Source organism: Theropithecus gelada, chromosome 7a, assembly GCF_003255815.1.
Source record: "Theropithecus gelada isolate Dixy chromosome 7a, Tgel_1.0, whole genome shotgun sequence".
Lineage (NCBI taxonomy): Eukaryota > Metazoa > Chordata > Mammalia > Primates > Cercopithecidae > Theropithecus > Theropithecus gelada.
In genome coordinates this window covers 16,616,217-16,639,853 of record NC_037674.1, presented here as the reverse complement: position 1 = coordinate 16,639,853, position 23,637 = coordinate 16,616,217, and the positions used below count along the sequence as shown (strand labels likewise).

The 23,637-nt window shown below is 42.9% G+C and overlaps 1 protein-coding gene across 1 annotated transcript in view; it reads right to left on the bottom strand.

The window, feature by feature from the left end:
* Positions 1-23,637, bottom strand: part of CHP1 (calcineurin like EF-hand protein 1) — a 49,814-nt gene that overhangs the window by 5,833 nt on the left and 20,344 nt on the right. The window contains exons 3-5 of the mRNA XM_025389603.1: positions 18,483-18,563; positions 11,452-11,579; positions 4,010-4,071 (exon numbers count right to left, since the gene is read on the bottom strand). Of these exons, the coding sequence (XP_025245388.1) occupies positions 4,010-4,071; positions 11,452-11,579; positions 18,483-18,563 (271 nt within the window). The remainder of the gene's footprint in view (positions 1-4,009; positions 4,072-11,451; positions 11,580-18,482; positions 18,564-23,637) is intronic.

Sequence of the window (23,637 nt, the reverse complement as noted above, 5' to 3'; positions counted from 1 at the left end):
CTCGGGAGGCTGAGGCAAGAGAATCGCTTGAACCCAGGTGGAGGTTGCAGTGAGCTGAGATCGCACCACTGCACTCCAGCCTGGGTGACAGGGCAAGACTCTGTCTCAAAAAAATAAAAAAAAAGAAGTTTAATAGTGAATTATTATTATTATTGTTAAGACAGAGTTTTGCTCTGTTGCCAAGGCTGGAGAGCAGTGGCCCGATCTCGGCTCACTGCAACCTCCTCCTCCTAGGTTCAAATGATTCTCCTACTTCAGCCTCCCGAGTAGCTGGAATTACAGGGGTGAAACAAAGCACGCAGCCTACTATTATTTTTAATGTTTGGTGAAGGTTTTTATATATACGCTTTATTGATTTAAGAAAGGTTCCCTCTACTTCTGGTTTTCTAAGACTTTTTTTTTTTTAATCATGAATGGATGGTGAGGCCAGGCAAGCTGGCTCACACACTTTGGGAGGCCGAGGCAGGTGGATCATCTGAAGTCAGGAGATCGAGACCACCCTGGACCAACATGGTGAAACCCCATCTCTACTAAAAATACAAAATTAACAGCGCGTGGTGGTGCGTGCCTATAATCCCAGCTGCATGGGAGGCTGAGTCAGGAGAATTGCTTGAACCCGGGAGGCAGATGTTGCACTGAGCTAAGATCGCGCCACTGCTCTCCAGCCCGGGTGACAGAGCGAAACGCCATCTCAAAAAAAAAAAGATAAATAAGTAAATAAAATAAAATAAATGGATGATGATTTTATCCATTACATTTTTCTATGGAAAAGACCACTCAATTTTTCTTCTTTAAAGTGTTGGTGTGGGTGAAATATATTGGTTGATTTTCTAATGTTAAACCGACTTTGAATTTCTAGTACAATTGCACCTTGGCTATAATATATCCTTGGCTATAATATATTATATTATATTATATATTGCTGGATTCAGTGTGTTAATATTTTGTTTGGGATTTTTACAACTATTTGCATAAAAGAGATTGAGCTATAATTTTCTTTTCTTTTTTTTTGAGACAGAGTCTTGCTCTGTCACCCAGGTTGGAGTGCAGTGGCACAATCTCGGCTCACTGCAAGCTCTGCCTCCTGGGTTCATGCTATTCTCCTGCCTCAGCCTCCCGAGTAACTGTGACTACAGGCGCCCGCCACAATGCCCGGCTAATTTTTTGTATTTTTAGTAGAGACAGGGGAGATGGGGTTTCACCATGTTAGCCAGGATGGTCTCAATCTCCTGACCTTGTGATCCACCTGCCTCGGCCTCCCAAAGTGCTCAGATTAAAGGCATGAGCCACCATGCCCGGCCCCTAATTTTCGTTTCTTATACTGTCTTTTATAAGATTGTCAGGTGTGGCCGGGTATGCCTGTAATCCCAGCACTTTGGGAGGCTGAGGTGGGTGGACTGCTTGAGCCCAAGAGTTCAAGACCAGCCTGGCCAACGTGGCGAAACCCCGTCTCTACTAAAAACACAAAAATTAGCCAGGCATGGTGGAGCATGTCTGTAATCCCAGTTACTCAGGAGGCTAAGGCACGAGAATTGCTTGAACCTGGGTGGCGGAGGTTGCAGTAAACTGAGATGGTGACATTGCACTCCAGCCCGGGCAACAAAGTGAGACTCTGTCTCAAAAAAAAAAAAAAATGATTGTCAGGCAAAAGTTATGCTAGCCTCATAAAATGAGTTGGGGAGTAGAGTATCTTTATTGAAGTATAAATAATATACAATAAAATGTACATATTTAAAATGGACAGTTGGGGCCAGGCATGATGGTTCATGCTTATACTCCCAGCATTTTGGGAGGCTGAGGTGGGTGGATTACTTGAGGTCAGGAGTTCGAGACCAGCCTGGCCAATATGATGAAATCCTGTCTCTACTAAAAATACAAAAAAAAAAAAAAAAAAGTAATATGTACAATTGGATAAGGTTTAACATATGTACCCGCCCATGGCACTGTCCTCACAATCAAGATAATAACCTCCAAAAGTTCAACCAATACTTTCACAGGAATCATATTAAGAAAACAAGGGCCAGGCGTGGTGGCTCACACCTGTAATCCCAGCACTTTGAGAGGCCGAGGTGGGTGGATCACCTGAGGTCAGATCTGGGTCAGAGAATAAACACATGCAACTACAGAGTGACTGCCACTGTCTTTTTTCTTCAGAACTCAGAAAACCATATGTAGCAACTTTCAAGAAAATAAACTCTTCTCGCTGAAGAAATTCCCAACTCAAAAGCAAGGGACGCTAACACTGACCTGCAGACTGTTTTGTTTTTTGCTCATAGAAATGTAAGAATACGTTGGGTTGCTCCTGAATCTGCCCTGACTAATTTCATCCTAGGATGAAATGCCAGTCACTGCTAGTAGGAAAACAGGGAATTATCCCTTGGAGCAACAAAGAACAGTGGGCAGTTGGCTCAGGGTACACCAGCACAGCAGCAGCTCCTTGACTCTTAGTCAACCCTAAGGACAGACTAAATGTCTGCATTTAACTAAGTATCATCAGAATTACCTGGCTGCCAATAATCTGATTTGGCAATAAATGAATTACCTGATGTAAACCACGTTGTATATTTTAACTCTCAGTCAGTACCTAAAAGCCATTTAGTTAGCTTTTATTTATTTACTTTTTTTTTTTTTTGAGATAGAGTTTCGCTCTTGTCGCTCAGGCTGGAGTGCAGTGGCGCAATCTCAGCTCACAGCAACCTCCGCCTCCTGGGTTCAAGCAATTCTACTGCCTCAGCCTCCCGAGTAGCTGGGATCACAGGCACCCACCACCATGGACAGCTACTTTTTGTGGGGAAAAGAAAGATCAGACTGTTACTGTGTCTATATAGAAAGAAGTAGACATAAGAGATTCCATTTTGTTCTGTATTTGAGATGCTGTTAATCTGTGACCCTACCCCCAACCTTGTCCTTGCAAGAGACATGTGCTGTGGTGACTAAAAGTTTGACAGATTTTGGGCTGTGCAGGGTGTGCTTTGTTAAACAAGTGCCTGAAGGCAGTATGCTTGTGAAAAGTCATCACCATTCTCTTAATCTCAAGTACCCAGGGACACATACACTGCCAAAGGTCGCAGGGACCTCTGCCCAGGAAAGCTAGGTATTGTCCAAGGTTTCTCCCCATGTGATAGTCTGAAATATGGCCTCGTGGGATGGGAAAGACCCGATCGTCCCCCAGCCTGACACCCGTGAAGGGTCTGTGCTGAGGAGGACCAGTACAAGAGGAAAGAAGGTCTCTTGGCAGCTGAGATAGAGAAAAGCATCAGTCTCCTGCCCGTCCCTGGGCAATGGAACATCTCGGTGTAATACTCGATTGTATGTTCTGTTTACTGAGAAAGGAGAAAACCGCCTTAGGGCGAAAGGTGGGACTTGCTGGCACAATGCTGCTCTTTACGCACTAAAAAAGTTTATGGAGATGTTTGCATATGCATATCAAGGCACAGCACTTTTCCTTAAACTTATTCACGTCACAGAGAGATTTATTCATATGTCTTACTGCTGACCTTCTCCCTACGATGATCCTATTATCCTGCCACTTCCCTTTTTCTAAGATGGTAACGAGTGGGTCCCTGTATGCTGAGCGCCGGTCCCTGGGGCCCACTTTTTCTTTCTCTATACTTTGTCTCTGTGTCTTATTTCTTTTCTCAAGTCCCACCTAACAAGAAACGCCCACAGGTGTGGAGGGGCAGGCCACCCCTTCACTTTTTGTATTGCCAGGCTGCTCTTGAATTCCTGACCTCAGGTGATCCCCCCGCCTTGGCATCCCAAAGTGTTGGGATTACAGGCGTGAGCCCCTATGCCCAGCCTAGTTAGCTTTTAGATGGTGGAGACATCTGTCTATGAAAACATAATGAGCCATTTCAGGTTTTCCCAGGTCATCTCCTTTGCCTTATAACCAGGACAAGACTCTGCACATAGCAGGTATTAAATAAACGCTTACTAAAGAACAGGTCCTGCCCATAATAATAAGCAGGCAGAGTCCAAGCACAAGTTCTCCAGGAGCTCTCCGACATACCTGTAACAGCTCATCACGGGAGATCTTTTCATCTTTATCCAAATCATACAGTCGAAAAGCAACTGTAAGGGAAAAACATAAAGTTAGTCAAAATTCTGTAGTGTGATGCCCCTTCTCAAGGCACTAAATATATAAGACACTAGACAGAAAACTGACAGCCAATTAATCAATTTTCCAAGAACAACTGCCATTACTTATAGGGCTTTTAAAAAGTTGTAACACTGAAGAATTGAGAATTGATGAGTTCTTAGGTTAAATGAAGTATGCTCCCTCTTCCAATAAATCAGAAAACTTCATAAAAAGAAAGCCAAATGTCCTTTTTCTTAACCTAGAATGTTAAACAGCCCCCCAACACACCCCTTACGTGGTTCTGCAAGTTAGGTCACCTCACACAAACATCAGTTCTACCAGGTACCACTCAGGGAGAACCAACAACAGGCACCACACAGGCACCATGAGAGCTGCCCACACAAAGCACTGCTTTGGGAAAAGAGCCTCCTGGGCAAAACTGTCTCGAATTTCAAGTAATTCTCTACCACTGGGGAGTCCCGCAGGTAAAGAAATTGAGTTTCAAGTAAATATGATGGCTCAGATGGTCTCCTGGCCTTATCATGTTTCTTTCTCTTTAAGCCTTCTAGAAACTAGGATATAGGAGAACTTTGCTTAGGTCCATGAGATAGAAATCAGAAAAGCAAAGTCATTAGATTTCTGCCACTGTTGCTGAAGCGCTACCAACAGAATAGGGTGTTATCTCTGGGTGATTTTATAGGTGTGGTGACAAATCGCCAGCCTGAGGATGTGAATGTCTTGTCCCACAACTGAATTTAGTGTGGTTTTTAGGTTTTGAATCACTTCAAGAATGCCACTAAGATTGTGGGTCTTAAACAGAGTGCTGCAAACCCTAAAAGTCCCAAATCCACTGCTCTAGAGCTATTACGATCCACGGATTTAGACTGTCCTTAGGAACTCACTATCTAGTAGAGGAGAACAACATACACGACTCTCTCGAATACATCCTACTTACATCCTAAGCACTACAACATATCCAAACTGTTGGGGGAACAAAGTGTATGGCGGACGTGGCTTTCTGGTGGAGCTGGGGAAACATCAAGGTGCGGTAACATTTGAACAAGGCCCTGAAAGACAAACTGAAATGTGCCAAGGCGTGGCCATTCCAGGCAGAGCTATTATTAGGCACAAAGGCATAAGAACATGGATTAATATTTACCGGTTTAAGTATCATTCCCCTCCAAAATAAAAGGGTGAGTCCACTGAAAGATGACATAAAAGTAATTTTAAAATCTAATTTACTCCTTGTAAGGTATGTATCAGAATTCCAGAGAAAGGAAGTAGCTAGGAGAGACTTCTGATATATATATTTTTTCTGTTCTGTTTAATGTGGTTGATTAATTTTATTTTTATTTATTTATTTTTTCAGACAGGGTCCTGCTCTGTCTCCCAGGCTGGATGCAGCAGCACAATCATGACTCACTACAGCCTGAACCTCCCAGGCTCAAAGGATCCTCTCACCTCAGCCTCCAGAGTAGTGGGAACCACAGACACCACGCCTGGCTAATTTTTAAAAATTTTTGTAGAGCTAGGGTCTCACTATGTTGCCCAGGCTGGTGAAAGGTACAAGGTCTTTGTCTAGATAAATCAATTTTTTTTGAGATGGAGTCTTGCTCTTTTGCCCAGTCTGGAGTTCAGTGGCATGATCTCGGTTCACTGCAACCTCCGCCTCCCAGGTTCAAGCAATTCTCCTGCCCCAGCCTCCTGAGGAGCTGGGATTAAGGCACGCGCCACCACGCCTGGCTAATTTTTGTATTTTTAGTAGAGATGGGGTTTCACCATGTTGGCCAGGATCGTCTCGATCTCTTGACCTTGTGATCCACCCGCCTAAGTCTCCCAAAGTCCTGGGATTACAGGCGTGAGCCACCACACCCGGACAGCTGGTCTTGAACACCTGGGCTCAAGCAATCCTCCTGCCTCAGTCTCCCAAAGTGCTAGGATTATAGCAGTGAGCCACTGTGCCGGGACCTTTAGCTCAAATTTCAACTCCTCAGAGAGGTTTTCACCGACCACTCTTTCTAAAGTAGTGACATCTCCCCATGCCTTTCTCATCTCATGTATTCACTTCCTTCACAGACCTTGCCACAATAAATCTTGTTTATTCACCCATCTTCTCTATAGTCTGTCTCTCTTATTAGATCGTAAGTTCTAAGAAAGCAAGGGCCATATCTGATTTATTCATCACTGTATCCTGGGCCTAAAATAGTACCTGGCATGTAGTAGGTGCTCAAACATTTGCTTAATGAAAAACCAAAAGAATGATCTCAGTCAAACCTTTACCTTCCTTTTTTATTTTATTTTTTTATTTTTTTTAAGAGATGGGGTCTCAACTCTGTCGCCCAGGCTGGAGTGCAGTGGTGCAATCATGGCTCACTGCAGCCCCAAACTTCTGGGCTCAAGTGATCCTCCTGCCTCAGCCTACTGAGTAGCTAGGAATACAGGTGTGTGCCACCATGCCCAGCTCAATTTTTTTTTTTTTTGGTAGATACTGGGTCTCATTCTGTTGTCCAGGCTACAAACCTTTACCTTTACTTCAATCAATGCTATTGCTTCTTTTTTTTTTTTTTTTTTTTTCTTTTTGGGAGACGGAGTCTTGCTCTGTCGCCCAGGCTGGAGTGCAGTGGCATGATCTTGGCTCACTGAAACCTCTGCCTTCTGGGTTCAAGCAATTTCCCTGTCTTAACCTCCCGAGTAGCTGGGACTACAGGTAGGTGCAACCATGCCCAGCTAATTTTTGTATTTTTAGTAGAGACAGGGTTTCACCATGTTAGCCAGGCTGGTCTCAAACTCCTGACCTCAGGCAATCCGCCCACCTTGTCCTCCCAAAGTGTTGGGATTACAGGCATGAGCCACCATTCACCATTCCCAGCTGCTGCTTTTTTGTTTTTAATTGTGGTAAAATATACATAAAACTTATCATTTAAACCTTTTCTAGAGGTACAGTTCTGTGGCATTAAGTACTTTCACACTGTTGTGCAAGCATCACCACCATCCATCTCCCCATAACTTCTGCATCTTCACCAGCAGAAAATGTACCCTTTTAACAATAACTCCATTACCATCACCACCACCATCCCCCAGCCTTGGGCAACCACTGTTCTACTTTGTGTCTCTACAAATATGACCACTCTGGAAACCTCACATAAGAGGAATCATACAATATTTGTCCTTTATATCCACTTTATTTCACTCAGCAAAATGTCTTCAAGATTCATCCATGTTGTACCATGTGCCAGAATTTCCTTTTTTTTTGAGATGGAGTCTTGCTCCGTCACCCAGGTTAGAGTGCAGTGGTATAATCTCAGCTCACTGCAACCTCCGCCTCCCGGGTTCAAGCAATTCTCCTGCCTCAGCCTCCCAAGTAGCTAGGATTACACACATCCACCACCGCACCAGGCTCATTTTTGTATTTTTAGTAGAGATGGGATTTCACCATATTGGCCAGGCTGGTCTCGAACTCCTGATCTCATGATCCAACCGCCTCGGCCTCCCAAAGTGTTGGGATTACAGGCGTGAGCCACTGAGCCTGGCCTCAGAATTTTCTATTTTAATACAGACTAATATTCCATTGTATGTGTACCCAACATTTTATTTATCCATTGATCTGTCGATGGATACTAGGATTGCTTCTACCTTTTGGATTCTATGAATAATGCTGCTATTTCTTCCTGGCTACTCTCCCAAGCTCTACTCCACCTATACTCCTCAACACCCAAAAAAATATTCTAATGTAGACTCTACTTTCCACATCATTATGTTTTATAAAAACTTAAACCATTTAAGAAGACAATTAGAATGTGGGAAGGAAAACCTGTAAACCTCTAGAATTCTCTCTTACTTACCATGCCCTGGGCATTCTAAGATGAATTATACTTTTCACTTTTTTTTTTTTTTAACACTATCCACCTGTACATAGGGCTGTATCTTTTACACAAAGCATTATTATTATTATTATTATTATTTGAGATGGAGTTTTGCTCTTATTGCCCAGTCTGGAGTGCAATAGCGTGATCTTGGCTCACAGTAATATCTGCCTCCCAGGTTCAAGCAATTCTCCTGCCTCAGCCTCCCAAGTAGCTGGGATTACAGGCATGCGCCACCATGCCTGGCTAATTTTGTATTTTTAGAAGAGACATGGTTTCACCATGTTGGTCAGGCTGGTCTCGAACTCCTGACCTCAGGTAATCCACCCGCCTCAGCCTCCCAAAGTGCTGGGATTACAGGCATGAGCCACTGCGCCTGGCCTACACAAAGCGTTATTATACCCTCACCAGTTCAAAGAGGAAAGCAATAAGGTACCACTTCTAGGAGACAAACAGAAGAGCAGAGTGGCACTATATGTATTTGGGCCTGTGCCTACATGGGCATAGTTGAGCCTTGCTGATTGTGATTAAAATTCTCTCATTGTGGCATAAAAAAGAAATAGGACAAAGTGTGTTCTCAGAGTCCCTGAAGACAGTATTCTATGCAAAGGATAACCCATAATAAAATTTGGTTCCACTCCTCTGTAAACCCACATTTCTTTTTTTTTTTTTTTTTTTTGAGATGGAGTCTTGCTCTGTTGCCCAGGCTGGACAGTGGTGGTGCAATCTCAGCTCACTGCAACCTCCGCCCCCCAGGATCAAACCATTCTCCTGTCTCAGCCTCCCGAGTAACTGGGATTACAGGCGCCCGCCACCACGCCCGGCTAATTTTTTGTATTTTTAGTAGAGACGGGGTTTCACCATGTTGCCCAGACTGGTCTTGAATTCCTGATCTCAAGTGATCCACCCGCCTTGGCCTCCCAAAGTGCTGGGATTACAGGCATGAGCCATCACGCCTGGCCTGTAAACTCACATTTCTAAGTAACACATACCCTTTCTTTTTTTTTTTGAGACAGAGTCTTGCTCTATCACCCCGGCAGGAGTGCAATGGCACAATCTTGGCTCACTGCAGCCTCCGCCTCCTGGGTTCAAGCAATTCTCTCGCCTCAGCCTCCTGAGTAGCTGGGATTACAGGCACCCATCATCATGCCTGGCTAATTTTTTTTTGTATTTTTGTAGAAATGGGGTTTCACTATGTTGGCCAGGCTTGTCTCGAACTCCTGACCTCAGGTGATCCGCCTGCCTCAGCCTCCCAAAGTGCTGGGATTACAGGAGTGAGCCACCGCACCCAGCCCACATCCCCTTTCTCGAAGGTAAATGTGTCTCAGTGGCAAATGTGTTGCTAGATATATGACATTCAATTGCTCTCAGTCTACAATAAGAGGCACCATCCTACAGCTTATATAGCCCTGTGGGAACTTCAAAGAGAAGCAACACATTTAGATAGAAACTGAGGACTTCTTGGACTCTTCTAGTCTTTTCTTTGGCCTTAGAATAGCTTTGGTTTTACTGGTCTAATTACATGAATGTGATCCCTACACCTAGACTGCAACAGAATTCTAATTAATTTTTAGTTTCCTATAAAAGTTAATCCTACAGCCAAGACTAAAGTATGTAATGAAAAAAAACAGGCTGGGTATGGAGGCTCATGCCTGTAATCCCAGCACTTCAGGAGGCCAAGGTGGGATGATTGCTCGTGTCCAAGATTTCGAGACCAGTCTGGACAACATAGTGAGACCCTATCCCTAGAAAAAATTAGAAAATAAAAAATTAGCTGGGTGTAGGGCACACGCCTGTGGTCCCAGCAACTTGAGAGGCTGAGGCAAAAGGATCACTTGAGCCAGGAAAGTCAAGGCCATAGTGAACCGTGATCACACCACTGCACTCAGCCTGGGTGACAGAGTGAGACCCTATCTCAAAAAATTAAGCAAAAACAAAATAAAACCAAGCATAACCTACATAGCACTGTGTTATTATTCTATCTCATCCTGAAGTTTGCCATTTCTGTGGCATTCCAACCTTCTTCCCTAGCAGAACCCCAACCACAGCATCAGGAGGGGAATCTCATTAGCCTAGTCTCCTCGGCACTCGGCACTCTCCTGATCTAAACTGACTTATCAAAGTGAGGGGAAGGACTTACATTCCATGCTTGGGAGGAGTGTTGCTCAATTTCAGTCTCGATCTCTCTCTATATATATCTCTCTTCCTCTACTGCCAGATGTGAACAAGAAAAAAAAAAAAGCCCTGTTAACAACTGAGAGCTGTCATGTGACCAAAATACCTTAGGATAAAACAGACTATGAGGATGGCGGAGTAAAGAGAAAAATCCCTAGTGCTTGAAACAGAATCAACCCTCCTGCTGGCCTAACCTGACTTGTAAAGTGAGCTAATATATTTCCTTATTGTTTAAGCCAGCTGAGTCAGCTAAAGGCATCCTAAGACACCAAGTAACGCCCAAATCCACTACTGCTATTTGGAAGATTTTGTTTTGTTTTCTTTTCTTTGTTGAGACAGAGTTTCTGTCACCTAGCTTGAAGTGCAGTGGTGCCATCATGGTTCACTGCAGTCTCGACCTCTCAGGCTCAAGCAATTCTCCCACCTCAGCCTCCCAAGTACCTGGGACCACAGGTGCATGCCACCACACCTGGCTAATTTTTGTATTTTTATTAGAGACAGTGTTTCACCATGTTGCCCAGGCTGGTCTCAAACTCCTGGGCTCAAGTGATCCACCTACTTTGGCCTCCCAAAGTGCTGGGATTACAGGCATGAGTCACTGCGCTCAGCCTTCAGTCAGTTTTAATACAACTGCAATTTCAACTTGTATTGAATAAAAAGAGAACTTTAATTTCATTTTCCTGGAGAAGTGTTGTAAGGAATTGGGCAATATTATACATGAACCAGTAAGGGCAGAAGGGAAAGCAAACAAGTATTAAAGGAAAAGGGGCATGAGACATGGGTATAAAAATTAAATCTTGCACTATATCCAGCTGTCCCCCACTACTTAAGTCATATCCAGTGTCTATCAAATTCTAAGATGAGTTGAGGATTGTCATTATTCCTTAAAGGTGGGGCCTGGATCTTGTTCACTATTGCCACGCTAGCACTTAACACAGTGCCTGGCACACCTCCACACCTACTCATAGTAGGTGCTCAATGAATTACAATGATACCAGGTAACACTTATTAAGTACCTAGTATATGCCAGGCACTATTTGAAGCACTTGACATTTATTAACTCATTTAATCCTCACAACAATCCAGTGCGGAACCCCTTAGAATCCTATTTGACAGAAGAGAAAAGTGAAGCCCAAAGAGGTTAAGTGCCTTGCCCAAAGTCACACGGCCAAAAAAGAGTAGACTAGTATTTAATCTTGGCCAGTTTAGCTCCAGAGTCTGAGGTCTTAACCAGTATGCTCTTGTAAATGCTTGTTCAAATAATGAGTGAGTACATACATGACTTTTAAGAAATGAAAAGCAAGTATTTTAAGCCAGAAGACTTTAGCTCCTTACAGTGCAGTTTGTTGCTTCGGCTGTTGAGTGGTTCGGGTCCATTCACATCTTTGCTCTTTTCATTATCCTCAATGGGGCGGAAATGAGCCAAAGTTCGCATGAATCCACGGAAGTTTACCTGGTCCTCTCTGATTGTGAAATATACCAAACAGAACACCAAGTCAATCACGGTGATTATTTCTTACAAATTAAATATACTGGCAAAAGCTTTAGCTACGGTAGCCTGAAAGTTCATTTAATGAGGTTTCTTTCCATGTGCACGGTACTTCGGGGCTCACAGTACCATATCATTTAAGCCTCACCCCAACCTTGTAAGGCAGGTGCTATTACTCCCACTACTACTCCCACTTGATAAATGATTTAACCAGAGTTAGGTAACAGGACTTACCAGGGTTACAGTTATCTATTGAATTTACTTGCATCTCTTTTCCAAAAAACGAATGTAGAGTAGTGCCAGCACCATACAAGAGAGCCAAAACTTGAACTCTTTGCTTTGAACTCTGTTAAGTCATTTCAACCCAGTGACTCCTCAACCACCTCCCACATCTCCCCTGCAGTAATGTATACCAAGGGATATTTTAAAATTAAGGCACATTATGGAAAGGCTGCTTTTAAAATAAAGTTTATTTAATTTTTAATTTATGTATTTATTTATATATTTATTTATTTATTTCGAGACAGAGTCTCACTCTGTCGCCCAGACTGGACTGCAGTGGCACTATCTCAGCTCATCTCTGCCTCCCGGATTCAAGCAATTCTCCTGCCTTAGCCTCCCGAGTTAGCTGGGACTACAGGTGCATGCCAACACGCCTGGCCAATTTTTTTTTTCTTTTTCTTTTTTTTTTGAGAAGGAGTTTCGCTCTTGTTGCCCAGGTTGGAATGCAATGGCACGATCTCAGCTCACTGCAACCTCCGCCTCCCTGGTTCAAGCAATTCTCCTACCTCAGCCTTGCGAGTAGCTGGGATTACAGGCATGCGTCACCACGTTTGGCTAATTTTGTATTTTTAGTAGAGACATGGTTTCTCCATGTTGGTCAGGCTAGTCTCGAACTCCCGACCTCAGGTGATCCGCCCACCTCGGCCTCTCAAAGTGCTGGGATTACAGGTGTGTGCCCAACCTAATTTTTTGTATTTTTAGTAGAGATGGGGTTTCACCATGTTAGCCAGGATAGTCTCGATCTCCTGATCTCGTGATCTGCCTCGTGATCTCGGCCTCCCAAAGTACTAGGATTACAGGCGTGAGCCACCATGCCTGGCCAAGTTTATTTAATTATAAAAGCAAAAATATCTTTGAAAATGTGGAAAAAAGAGAAGTAGATAGAAAAACACTGATCCAAGTTCTACCAATTACAACCATAGTTAATATAAATATATTTTCTGGCTGGGCACAGTGCCTCACGCCTGTAATCCTAACACTTTGGGAGGCTGAGGCAGGCAGATCACTTGAGGCCAGAAGTTGAGACCAGCCTGGCCAACATGGTAAAACCCTGTCTCTACTAAAAATACAAAAAAATTAGCTGGGCGTGGTAGTGGGTGCCTCTAATCCCAGCTACTCGGGAGGGTGAAGCAGGAGAATCACTTGAAACTGGGAGGCAGAGGCTGCAGTGAGCCAAGACTGCACCACTGCACTCCAGCCTGGGTGACAGAGCAAGACTATGTCAAAAAAAAAAAAAAAAAGAAAGAAAAGGAAAGGAAAGGAAAGGGAAAGAAAAAGGAAGGAAAAGGAAAAGAAAAGGAAGGGAGGGAAGGAGAGAGGGAGGGAGGGAGGGAGGGAAGGAAGGAAGGAAGGAAGGAAAGAAGGAAGGAAGGAAAGAGGGAATCAATCAACCAATCAATCAGTCAGCCAGGCGCCGTGGCTCACGCTTATACTCCCAGTTATTTGGGAGGCTGAGGTGGGAGAATCACTTGAACACAGGGGGCAGAGGTTGCGTGAGCCGAGACTGTGCCACTATACTCCAGCCTGGGTGACGGTGCAAGACTCCCCCATATATATATGAATGCATTTTCTTCTAGTAACTTTTCTATGCTTTTTAGATAACTGTATTATGTAATTTAGTATCCTGCCTTCTTTTAACTTTTAAGCATTTCTCCAATCAATATAAATACTTTGAAACATTTAAAACATATGCATAATTCTGTGGACACATTATGATTTTATTTTTCCCTCATAATTGGATATTTTTTCTCTAAATAATCTTTTAGGCAGGGCACAGTGGCTCACGTCTATAATCCCAGCACTCTGAGAGGCCACAGAGGGTGGATCACCTGAAGTCAGGAGTTCAAGACCAGCCTGGCCAACATGGTGAAACCCCGTCTCTACTAAAAACACAAAAATTAGCTGGGGCCTATAATCCCAACTACTCAAGAGCCTGAGGCACAAGAATTGCTTGAACCAGAGACGGAGGTTGCAATGAGACAAGATTGCACCACTACACTCCAGCCTGGGTGACAGAGGGAGATTCTGTCTCAAAAAAGAATGATTTTGCCGGGCGTGGTGGCTCACGCCTGTAATTCCAGCACTTTGGGAGGCCGAGGCGGGTGGATCACAAGGTCAGGAGACCATCCTGACTAACACAGTGAAACCCTGCCTCTACTAAAAATACAAAAAATTAACTGGGCGTGGTGGCGGGCGCCTGTAGTCCCAGCTACTCGGGAGGCTGAGGCAGAAGAATGGCGTGAACCCAGGAGGCAGAGCTTGCAGTGAGCCCAGATCACACCACTGCACTCCAGCCTGGGCGACAGGGTGAGACTCCGTCTCAAAAAAAAAAAAAAAAAAGATTTGAAAGACCTAGACTTCTTGTGTATAAAGCCTTCTTGGTACTTAAGCTTAGAGAAAATCTTTTTATTGTGCCACAGGCTAATCAACTACCCTGTAAGAAATAATTCTCAAAATTTGAATGAAGAATGTTCTTTAATATTAAAAAAGAATGCCCCATGTGACATAATATCATTTATTTATCTAAGGCAGATGGCCTGGTTCCTGTGGTTACCTAAAAAAAAACCCACTCTGTAACCCACCAAACAGCTGAGGTATGTAGCGTCTCTTCTGTGCTCTATAGACACTCAGTTTATAAGGCCTTCTAAAGGCAGAGTTCAAAGGCTAGCCTGTGTGCCATCTGCACTCAAAAGAATGACCTTGGCTGGGCGCGGTGGCTCATGCCTGTAATCCCAGCACTTTGGGAGGCCGAGGCAGGCGGATCACCTGAGGTCAAGAGTTTGAGACCAGCCTGGTCTACATGGTGAAACCTCGTCTCTACTTAGCCGGGCATGGTGGTGTGCGCCTGTAGTCCCAGCTACTTGGCGAGGCTGAGGCAGAAGAATCGCTTGAACCCAGGAGGCAGAGGTTGCAGTGAGCCAAGATCACGCCACTGCACGCCAGCCTGGGCGATAGAGGGAGACTCCGTCTCAAAAAAACAAACAAAACAAAACAAAGCAAAAATAAGAATGACCTTTTGGTTCTTCAATGTATCTATACTGCTGATGGACCAGGATCTGGTAAAAAATGTCAGATCTGAGGAATCAAGTAACGTGGAGTAAAATTTAAATCATATGCTAGAAAAAACACATTAATGATTATTGCTAGCATAAAGTTTCTGGGTAAAAGGGAATTAAATACACATAGTCCACTTTCAAATCTCACTCTTTAAAAAAAAAAAAAAGCCCCCATGTGCATATGCCTAGGGAAGAAAGAAAAACCCAGAAGCCAAATACATCTATATGATTAGCGCAAGAAGCAGTCACAGCTTGCTAAGAGCCAAGCAGTGCAGCCCAGTACAGCCCTCCACTTCCTCATATGCACTCTGTCCCATTTCCTTAGCAGTAGATTCGTGGACAGAATGACAGGTGATACTGTAGTCACAGCAAATGTAGTTTAGCTTTACAAAACAGCTTCCCACAAGCTGCTTCTTCAAGTAATCAATGGTGACTAAAGAATTCTGAAAAAAAGTTGGCAAAGTGACTCTCCTGGGTTTACTTTTCATTGCAAAAGGTTTGGATACAAAGCATAGCTGTGAAAGTTATCTCTGGATAGGGTTCAATGCTTTGCAGGGGTAAAAGAGGAAGCAGAAAAAAGGAAGAATTCAGCATACAAACCACACCTGAAACAAACAGGGCAGTTCAAGGAGAGAGAAAGCGAAAAATGAAGGAGGGCATAAGATTCCTTGTAGTCAACATGATTTGATTCCCGTCTTTACAGGAACTAACTGCCCGACCTCATTCGCCTTCTGACTTTCACTCACATTTACTGAATGCCCAACCCTCTCAACTAGCAAATTCCTTTGCTCTCAATTTAGAGTTCTAAAATTTCCTCCAGGCATTTTATCTGACAGTATCCTCATTGACAGTCTCATTAAAAACTGGCACCCATATAATATTTTGAAGTCCTGTAGGTCATAGACTATCCATATGAACTAGGAATAGATTGTTTAGGAAATTACTTAAAACAAGCTTATATGTAAGCTTTATTGATGAAAAGGCACCTAATCGAATCAGTAAATATTTACTCACTACTCTGAAAGCAGCGTATTAGGTAGTGAAGCATATCAAAAGACTAGTTTCACACTAGAAAACCCCACATTAAAAACAATCTACTTTACAAAGTGTGTGTGTTATGAGAACTATATGTTTATTCAGTATCACAAAAGTAAAATAAAGGCTGGGGAAATGTTCCAGATTAAAGGAGGCTAAAGAGACATGACAACTGACCCAGACTAGATCCTGTACCGGAGGTGGGGAAGTGCTAGAAAACAGATTATTAGATGACAAAATTGGAATATGAATATAAATTAGAATAAACTAGATAATATGTTAATACAACAGAGTAATAGATTAGATAAGAGGATTGTATCAATGTAAGTTTACTGAAGTAGAAACTATACTATGGATATGTAAAAGAATGTCCCTATTCTTAGCAAACACACACTGGTGCATTCAGAGGTAAAGCCTCATAACTATGCAACTTACCCTGAAATACTTCAGAAATACAATTATGTGAACACGCATACACAAAAAAATTACATAAGTATATATGTGTATATACCTACATGTATATATGTGTATGTATGTACGTACATGCATGTATGTATGTATATACACGCACACATACAGTATGTGTAGGTAGAAAGAGGGGGAAAGAGAGAGGGAAAAAGTGTCTGCAAGAGAGGGTCTGTAGAGCAAGCACGGGTACATAAGCTGCGCTGTTCAATATTGCAGTCACTTGTCACATCTGGTTATGTGCACTGGAAACATGGTCAGTCTGACCTGATATGTGTTTAAGTGTAAATTACACGCTGGATTTCAAAAATTTACTATGAAAAAATGTAGGCTGGGCGTGGCGGCTCACGCCAGTAATCCCAGCACTTTGGGAGGCTGAGGCAGGCTGATCACCTGAGGTCAGGAGCTCAAGACCAGCCTGGCCAACATGGTGAAACCCTGTCTCTACTAAAAATACAAAAATTAGCCGGGTATGGTGGCATGAGGCTGTAATCTCAGCTACCTTGGAGGCTGAGGCTGGAGAATCGCTTGAACCTGGGAGGCGGAGGTGGCAGTGAGCCGAGATGGCACCACTGCACTCCAACGTGGGCACCGAGCAAGACTCTGTCTCAAAACAAAAACAAAACAAAACAAAAAAAGTAAAGTATCTCAGTTATTTTTAATATTGATTATATATTGAAATTGTATGTGTATATATACATATATATATTTTTTTGAGACAGAGTCTCACTCTGTCGCCCAGGCTGGAGTGCAGCGGCGCGATCTCGGCTTACTGCAAGCTCTGCCTCCCAGGTTCACGCCATTCTCCTGCCTCAGCCTCCTGAGTAGTTGGGACTACAAGTGCCCGCCACCATGCCCGGCTAATTTTTTGTATTTTTAGTAGAGACGGGGTTTCACCATGTTAGCCAGGATGGTCTCGATCTCCTGACCTCGTGATCTGCCTGCCTCGGCCTCCCAAAGTGCTGGCATTACAGGCGTGAGCTACCACACCTGGCCTGAAATAATATTTTTAATATATTAAATAAAATATATATTACCAAAGTTAACTTATTTTTACCTTTTTTTTTTTTTTTTTTTTGAGACGTAGTCTTGCTCCGTCACCCAGGCTAGAGGGCAGTGGCACCATCTCAGCTCACTGCAAGCTCCGCCTCCCAGGTTCACGCTATTCTCCTGCCTCAGCCTCCTGAGTAGCTGGGACTACAGGCGCCCACCACTACACCTGGCTAATTTTTTGTATTTTTAGTAGAGACGAGGTTTCACCATGTTAGCCAGGATGGTCTCGATCTCCTGACCTTGTGATCCGCCTGCCTTGGCCTCCCAAAGTGCTGGGATTACAGGCGTGAGCCACCACGCCCGGCCAACTTATTTTTACTTTTTTTTTTTTTTTTTTTTTTTTTGAGACGGAGTCTCGCTCTGTCGCCCAGACTGGAGTGCAGTGGCCGGATCTCAGCTCACTGCAAGCTCCACCTCCCGGGTTTACGCCATTCTCCTGCCTCAGCCTCCCGAGTAGCTGGGACTACAGGCGCCCGCCACCTCGCCCGGCTAGTTTTTTGTATTTTTTTAGTAGAGAAATGTGGTTACTAGAAAATGTAAAACTATGTGTGTGGCTTGCATTATATTTTAATGGGTTGCTACTAAGAGAGACAGCACACAAATGAGGCAAAATGTTAACAATATAACAATAGATGCATCAGGGCAATAGATATACAAGTATTCTTTGAATTACTTTTAACTTTTGCAACTTTCTTGTAAATTTGAAATTACTTCCAAATAAACATTTTTTAAAAGTCTAGTTTTATATCAATGATAAGCATAAAGACAGAATTTTGAAGATAGGCTCATATATCAATTTGAAGTTTAAAACACACAGGAGGGTAGAATAGAAGAGATATTCTAGAAATGACAAAATTAGAAATGCCCAATATAATCAGGGGGTATCACAGTCTGAGATGGCACAATCAATATCACTATTCCAGATTAGCAAATAATTTAGGTTGTGATAACCTCAGGAAGGAAGTCCAACAACTGTACTGACTCACCCCTCTGGAAAGAAGGCATTGATGATCCGGTCCCCCAATGGGTTGATGGCAAGTTCTGGAATCCTCTGGAAATCTTCCCGGCTGCCAAGAGAATCACCTTGAGTTAGATAGAGATCATTGCCCTTAGCATGAACTCCCTAAGTCAGGAGTGTAACCTAGCAAGAATATTACCTCCTGGAATTTACTTCTGCGGCAAATTATACCAAATAACTGCAAAGAATAGCACTTTAATAGCTGCCAAGTGTTTCTTGCAACAACTCAGTAGTGGAAGGAGCCAGATTTGACTTTGCCACATTCCAGTGAATTCAGCACACAGGTTACGTCAATAAGCCAAATGATGGACAAATACTAATCTGTCCCTTAGTAAATGATTCCTTGAACATTAGCATTTCGTACCTAGTTATTAAGTTTGGAAAGTGAACAGCAAATGGAAAGTATCAAATACTGCAGAACTTGAATATGGGGACAAACACTTAGAGGGGTCTCCATATCCTTGTTAAGATTTTTAGGCACTTACAAAATGCAAGGAATTCTTAGGTGCTATTTACATGCAAGGAAAGAATGTGACAACCAATTGATTCCTTGTTCTGACTCTGGCTTTTTCTCCATTTCCATTTTCTGTGGACTAGGACTACAGAAGTATTTAACCCTCAAACATGACATGAGCAGTCATCCTCACATGACTCAGGTGAGGTTATACCAAAGCAAATATTATCAGCTACCATTCATTGCATACACATCATGTGCTGCTCTAACTGTTTACATACATTATCTCATTTCTTCATGCCCATGTTTTATGTATACCCTTTTAGAGCTGAGGAAATTGAGAGTCAGGAAGATAAAGTAACTTACCCAAAGCCACACTACTCCTAAGTAGCAGAACTGTGATTTAAATCTAAGTCTGAGTCAAAGTGTTATTTTTCTAAAAACCACATTTCTTTCCTATATTGAACTTTTTTTTGAGACAGAGTCTTGCTCAGTCACCCAAGCTGGAATGCAACAGCACGGTCTTGGCTCGTTGCCACCTCCACTTCCCAGGTTCAAGCAATTTTCCTGCCTCAGTCTCCCAAGTAGCTGGGATTACAGGCACCTGAGATCACACCTGGCTAGTTTTTTGTACATTTAGTAGAGACGCAGTTTCACCATGTTGGCCAGGCTGGTCTTGAACTCCTGACCTCAGGTGATCTGCCGGCCTTGGCCTCCCAAAGTGCTGGGTGGGATTACAGGCGTGAGCCACAGTGCCCAGCCCTAATACTGAACCTTTTCAATGAAAGTTACCCTCCCCAAGATTTTTCTTTTTTTTTTTTTTGAGACGGAGTTTTGCTCTTGTTGCCCAGGCTGGAGTGCAGTGGCATGATCTCTCCACTCACTGCAACCTCTGCCTCCTGGGTTCAAGCGATTCTACTGCTTCAGTCTCCCACGTAGCTGGCATTACAGGTGGGCGCCACCACACCTGGGTAATTTTTGTATTTTTAGTAGAGGTGGGGTTTCACCATGTTGGCAAGGCTGGTCTTGAACTCCTGACCTCAGGTGATCCACCTGCCTCAGCCTCCCAAAGTCCTGGGATTATAGGTGTGAACCACCGCGCCTAGCCCCCAAGTTTTTCAATAAGTACTTTTTAAAAACTTTCTTTGGTTGTTTCCTGGGCCAAGAATACAAAGCTGTCTACAACTTACCTGTGCTGTAGTCTTCAAAAATATCAATGTCATGGAGGACAAAGAAAAGCAGAGGATTGTTCCAGATCAAGGGGGGATAAAGAGACATACAACAAAACCCAACACATGATCCTGGACTAGGAAAACACCTGCTATAAAGGACATTACCGGGTAATACGTGAAAATGAAGCATGGACTATATAAAATACGGAATATTACATAACGGTACTGTTTCAAAATGTAACTTTCTTGAGTTCGATCTGAGAATGTCCTTTTTATAGGAAATAAACAGTGAAGTATGTGACAACTGGTGAATCTGGGTATCAGAGTAAAAGTTATCTTGTATTGTTCTTGTAACTTTTCTTCAAGTTTAAAATTATTTCCAGATAAAAAGTTAAAAAAAAAAAAGATTATAAACTTGAATAGATTTTACTCCTGCCTTCAAGAAGTTTACTCGCAGAGAGATAAAATGTATATCTCCACCCTCTTTGTAATATAAGCCAGCAAAGACGGAAGATAATAAAATACTCCTGCTGTACCCCGGAGACTTCACACTCTTTTCTTCTTGTGGTTTAACGTTTACATGGTGCTTAATTAATTCAGCAAGCTCATCTCCACCACATTTGGTGACACAGGTAGAAACTGACCTGGTGGACTGAACACAAAGCTCTGGAACAATCATCCTGGATTCTAGTCTTTTCTTGACCATTTAGGGTAATAATTTTATATCAATGAATAAACCAGAAGAAGTTGTTCATAAGATAACTGGATTGCTTAAGATGATGAAAGAGAAAATTACCGAGGTCCTGATTATTTAATTCAACAAACATGTACAAAGCTTTTATTACATAATTAGTTCTGTAATACAAAGTCTACACTATCATCAAAATGCAGCTCCTCTTGTCTGACAGAGGTCAAGAAACAATAACTACTCCCTTTTAAAGTAAGACTAAGGCTGATTTGAATTGCATGGCCACATACCTCAGTTTAATGTCTAACAAGCTTAAGAAACTTTAGCTGAGAAGAGGCAGTTTAAAAACCAAGTCTAGTATCAAGTGGTGATGCACAACCTAGCCTGAACTTCATTCAGTCTCAATAAGGAAGTGTACACTTGGCCCTCCGATGTCAATAAGGACCTGTCCTTTAATACTATCTAACTCTAGTCTTAGAATTTAGATTGTATACATAATGTAGTTCCAGTCACTCAGATCAAGGAGAATATTGCTAAAAGTATTAAAGTTAAAAAGAAAGAGGGCTGCACATGGCAGCTCAGCCTATAATCCCAGCACTTTTGGAGGCCAAGGCGGAAGAACTGCTTAAGGCTAGCAGTTCCAGACCAGCCTGGGCAACAGAGCAAGACCACATCTCTAAAAAATTAAAAAAAACAAAAAATTAGCCGGGCATGGTGGAACGTGCCTGTAGTCCCAGCTACTTGGGAAGCTGAAGCGGGAGGACTGTTTGAGCCTAGAAGGTCAAGGTTGCAAGGAGCGATGATAACATCACTGCCTTCTAGCCTGGGTGACAGAGTGAGACCCTGTTTCAAAACAGAAAAAAACAAAACAAAACAGAAAGAGTATAAAAAATAATTTGTCAACTGTTAAATAAACAATATACAAACAAGTTATTATTACTGGTTGCTTTATAGTAGAATGGAGATCTGGGCAGTTTCTCTAAAACTTAGCTTCTCAAATTTGCCCATCAACATAAACCTAATAGAAAAAAATAAATACTCCAAAGTGACCTAAACACCACAAGCATAAGATCCATCTGAAAATAGATTTGTGTGGATTCACTGAAAAACATACCAACATTATGTTCTGCCTCATGGTATACCTAGGAAAACCTTCTTTGAAGATTTTTTGAGAAAAAGACAGTATCACTGGTAGTAGTCAATTCTGAGAACAGAGCCATGTACAATGGCATTCTTTGTGGCCAACAAATTTCCAATGGGAAGTGGTTTTCCAGACATTCAAGGGCATAGGGATGCTCAGAAAAACCAGAGTTTTGAGACTGTTAGTAACCAGACATGCCATCCCTCTACACTGCTCGCCTTCACTGCACAAGTGCCTTCTCTTACAGAGATTCAGCCTCACAGGTAACTTCTATCTCAAGCACCCACAGGTTATTGCTTTCGTTGACTTGTACATAATGAGGAGATTAAAATCTGTTAATAGGACATACCCACTGGAAAACACATTCAATTAGAAAACACAGCTTTCTAGGCTGGGCATGGTGGCTCACGCCTGTAATTCCAGCACTTTGGGAGGTGGAGGCGGGTGGATCATGAGGTCAGAAGTTCAAGACCAGCCTGGCCAAAATGATGAAACCCCGTCTCTACTAAAAATACAAAAATCAGATGGGCGTGGTGGTGGGTGCCTGTAATCCCAGCTACGCGGGAGGCCGAGGCAGAGAATTGCTTGAACCAGGGAGGCAGAGGTTGCAGTCAGCCAAGACAGCACCACTGCACTCCAGCCTGGGAAACAGACTGAGACTCTGTCTCAAAAAAAAAAAAAAAAGAAAACACAGCTTTCCATATTTAAGTAGTATGAGAGGTTAATCATACGGTACAACGTATTTATTAACACTGAAATGACAAAAATTTCCATTAGCTAAAGCATTTAATCCATATTTTTAAATTAAATGGATAAGATGGCCAGGTGCAGTGGTTCACGCCTGTAATCCCAGCACTTTGGGAGGACAAGGCAGGCAGATCGCCTGAGGTTAGGAGTTTGAGACCAGTCTGACCAATATGGAGAAACCCTGTCTCTATTAAATATACAAAATTAGCCAGGCGTGGTGGCACATGCCTATAATCCCAGCTACTAGGGAAGCTGAGGCAGGAGAATCGAATGAACCCGGGAGGCAGAGGTTGCAGTGAGCTGAGATCGCGCCACTGCACTCCAGCCTGGGCCATAAGAGCGAAACTCCGTCTCAAAAATAAATAAATAAATAATAAAGAGGAGGAGAATAAATAAATTTTAAAATAGGAACAAAATCCAGGTGAGGTTTCTTACAAAAAAAAAAAAAAAAAAAGGAACAGAAGCAAACTTCCCAGCTAAAGGACCCATTTTTAGTATAAGAAGGTTCACCTAATGCTGAACAATGAATAATAAAGAATACTTCACAATAAGATATATACAGATGAAATTTCAGAATATAAAGAGGAGGTATTTAAGACTTTCTTTTGGCCGGGCGCGGTGGCTCAAGCCTGTAATCCCAGCACTTTGGGAGGCCGAGACAGGCGGATCACGAGGTCAGGAGATCGAGACCATCCTGGCTAACACGGTGAAACCCCGTCTCTACTAAAAAATACAAAAAACTAGCCGGGCAAGGTGGCAGGCGCCTGTAGTCCCAGCTACTCGGGAGGCTGAGGCAGGAGAATGGCGTGAACCCGGGAGGCAGAGCTTGCAGTGAGCTGAGATCTGGCCACTGCACTCCAGCCTGGGTTGACAGAGCAACACTCTGTCTCAATTAAAAAAAAAAAAAAAAAAAAAAAAAAA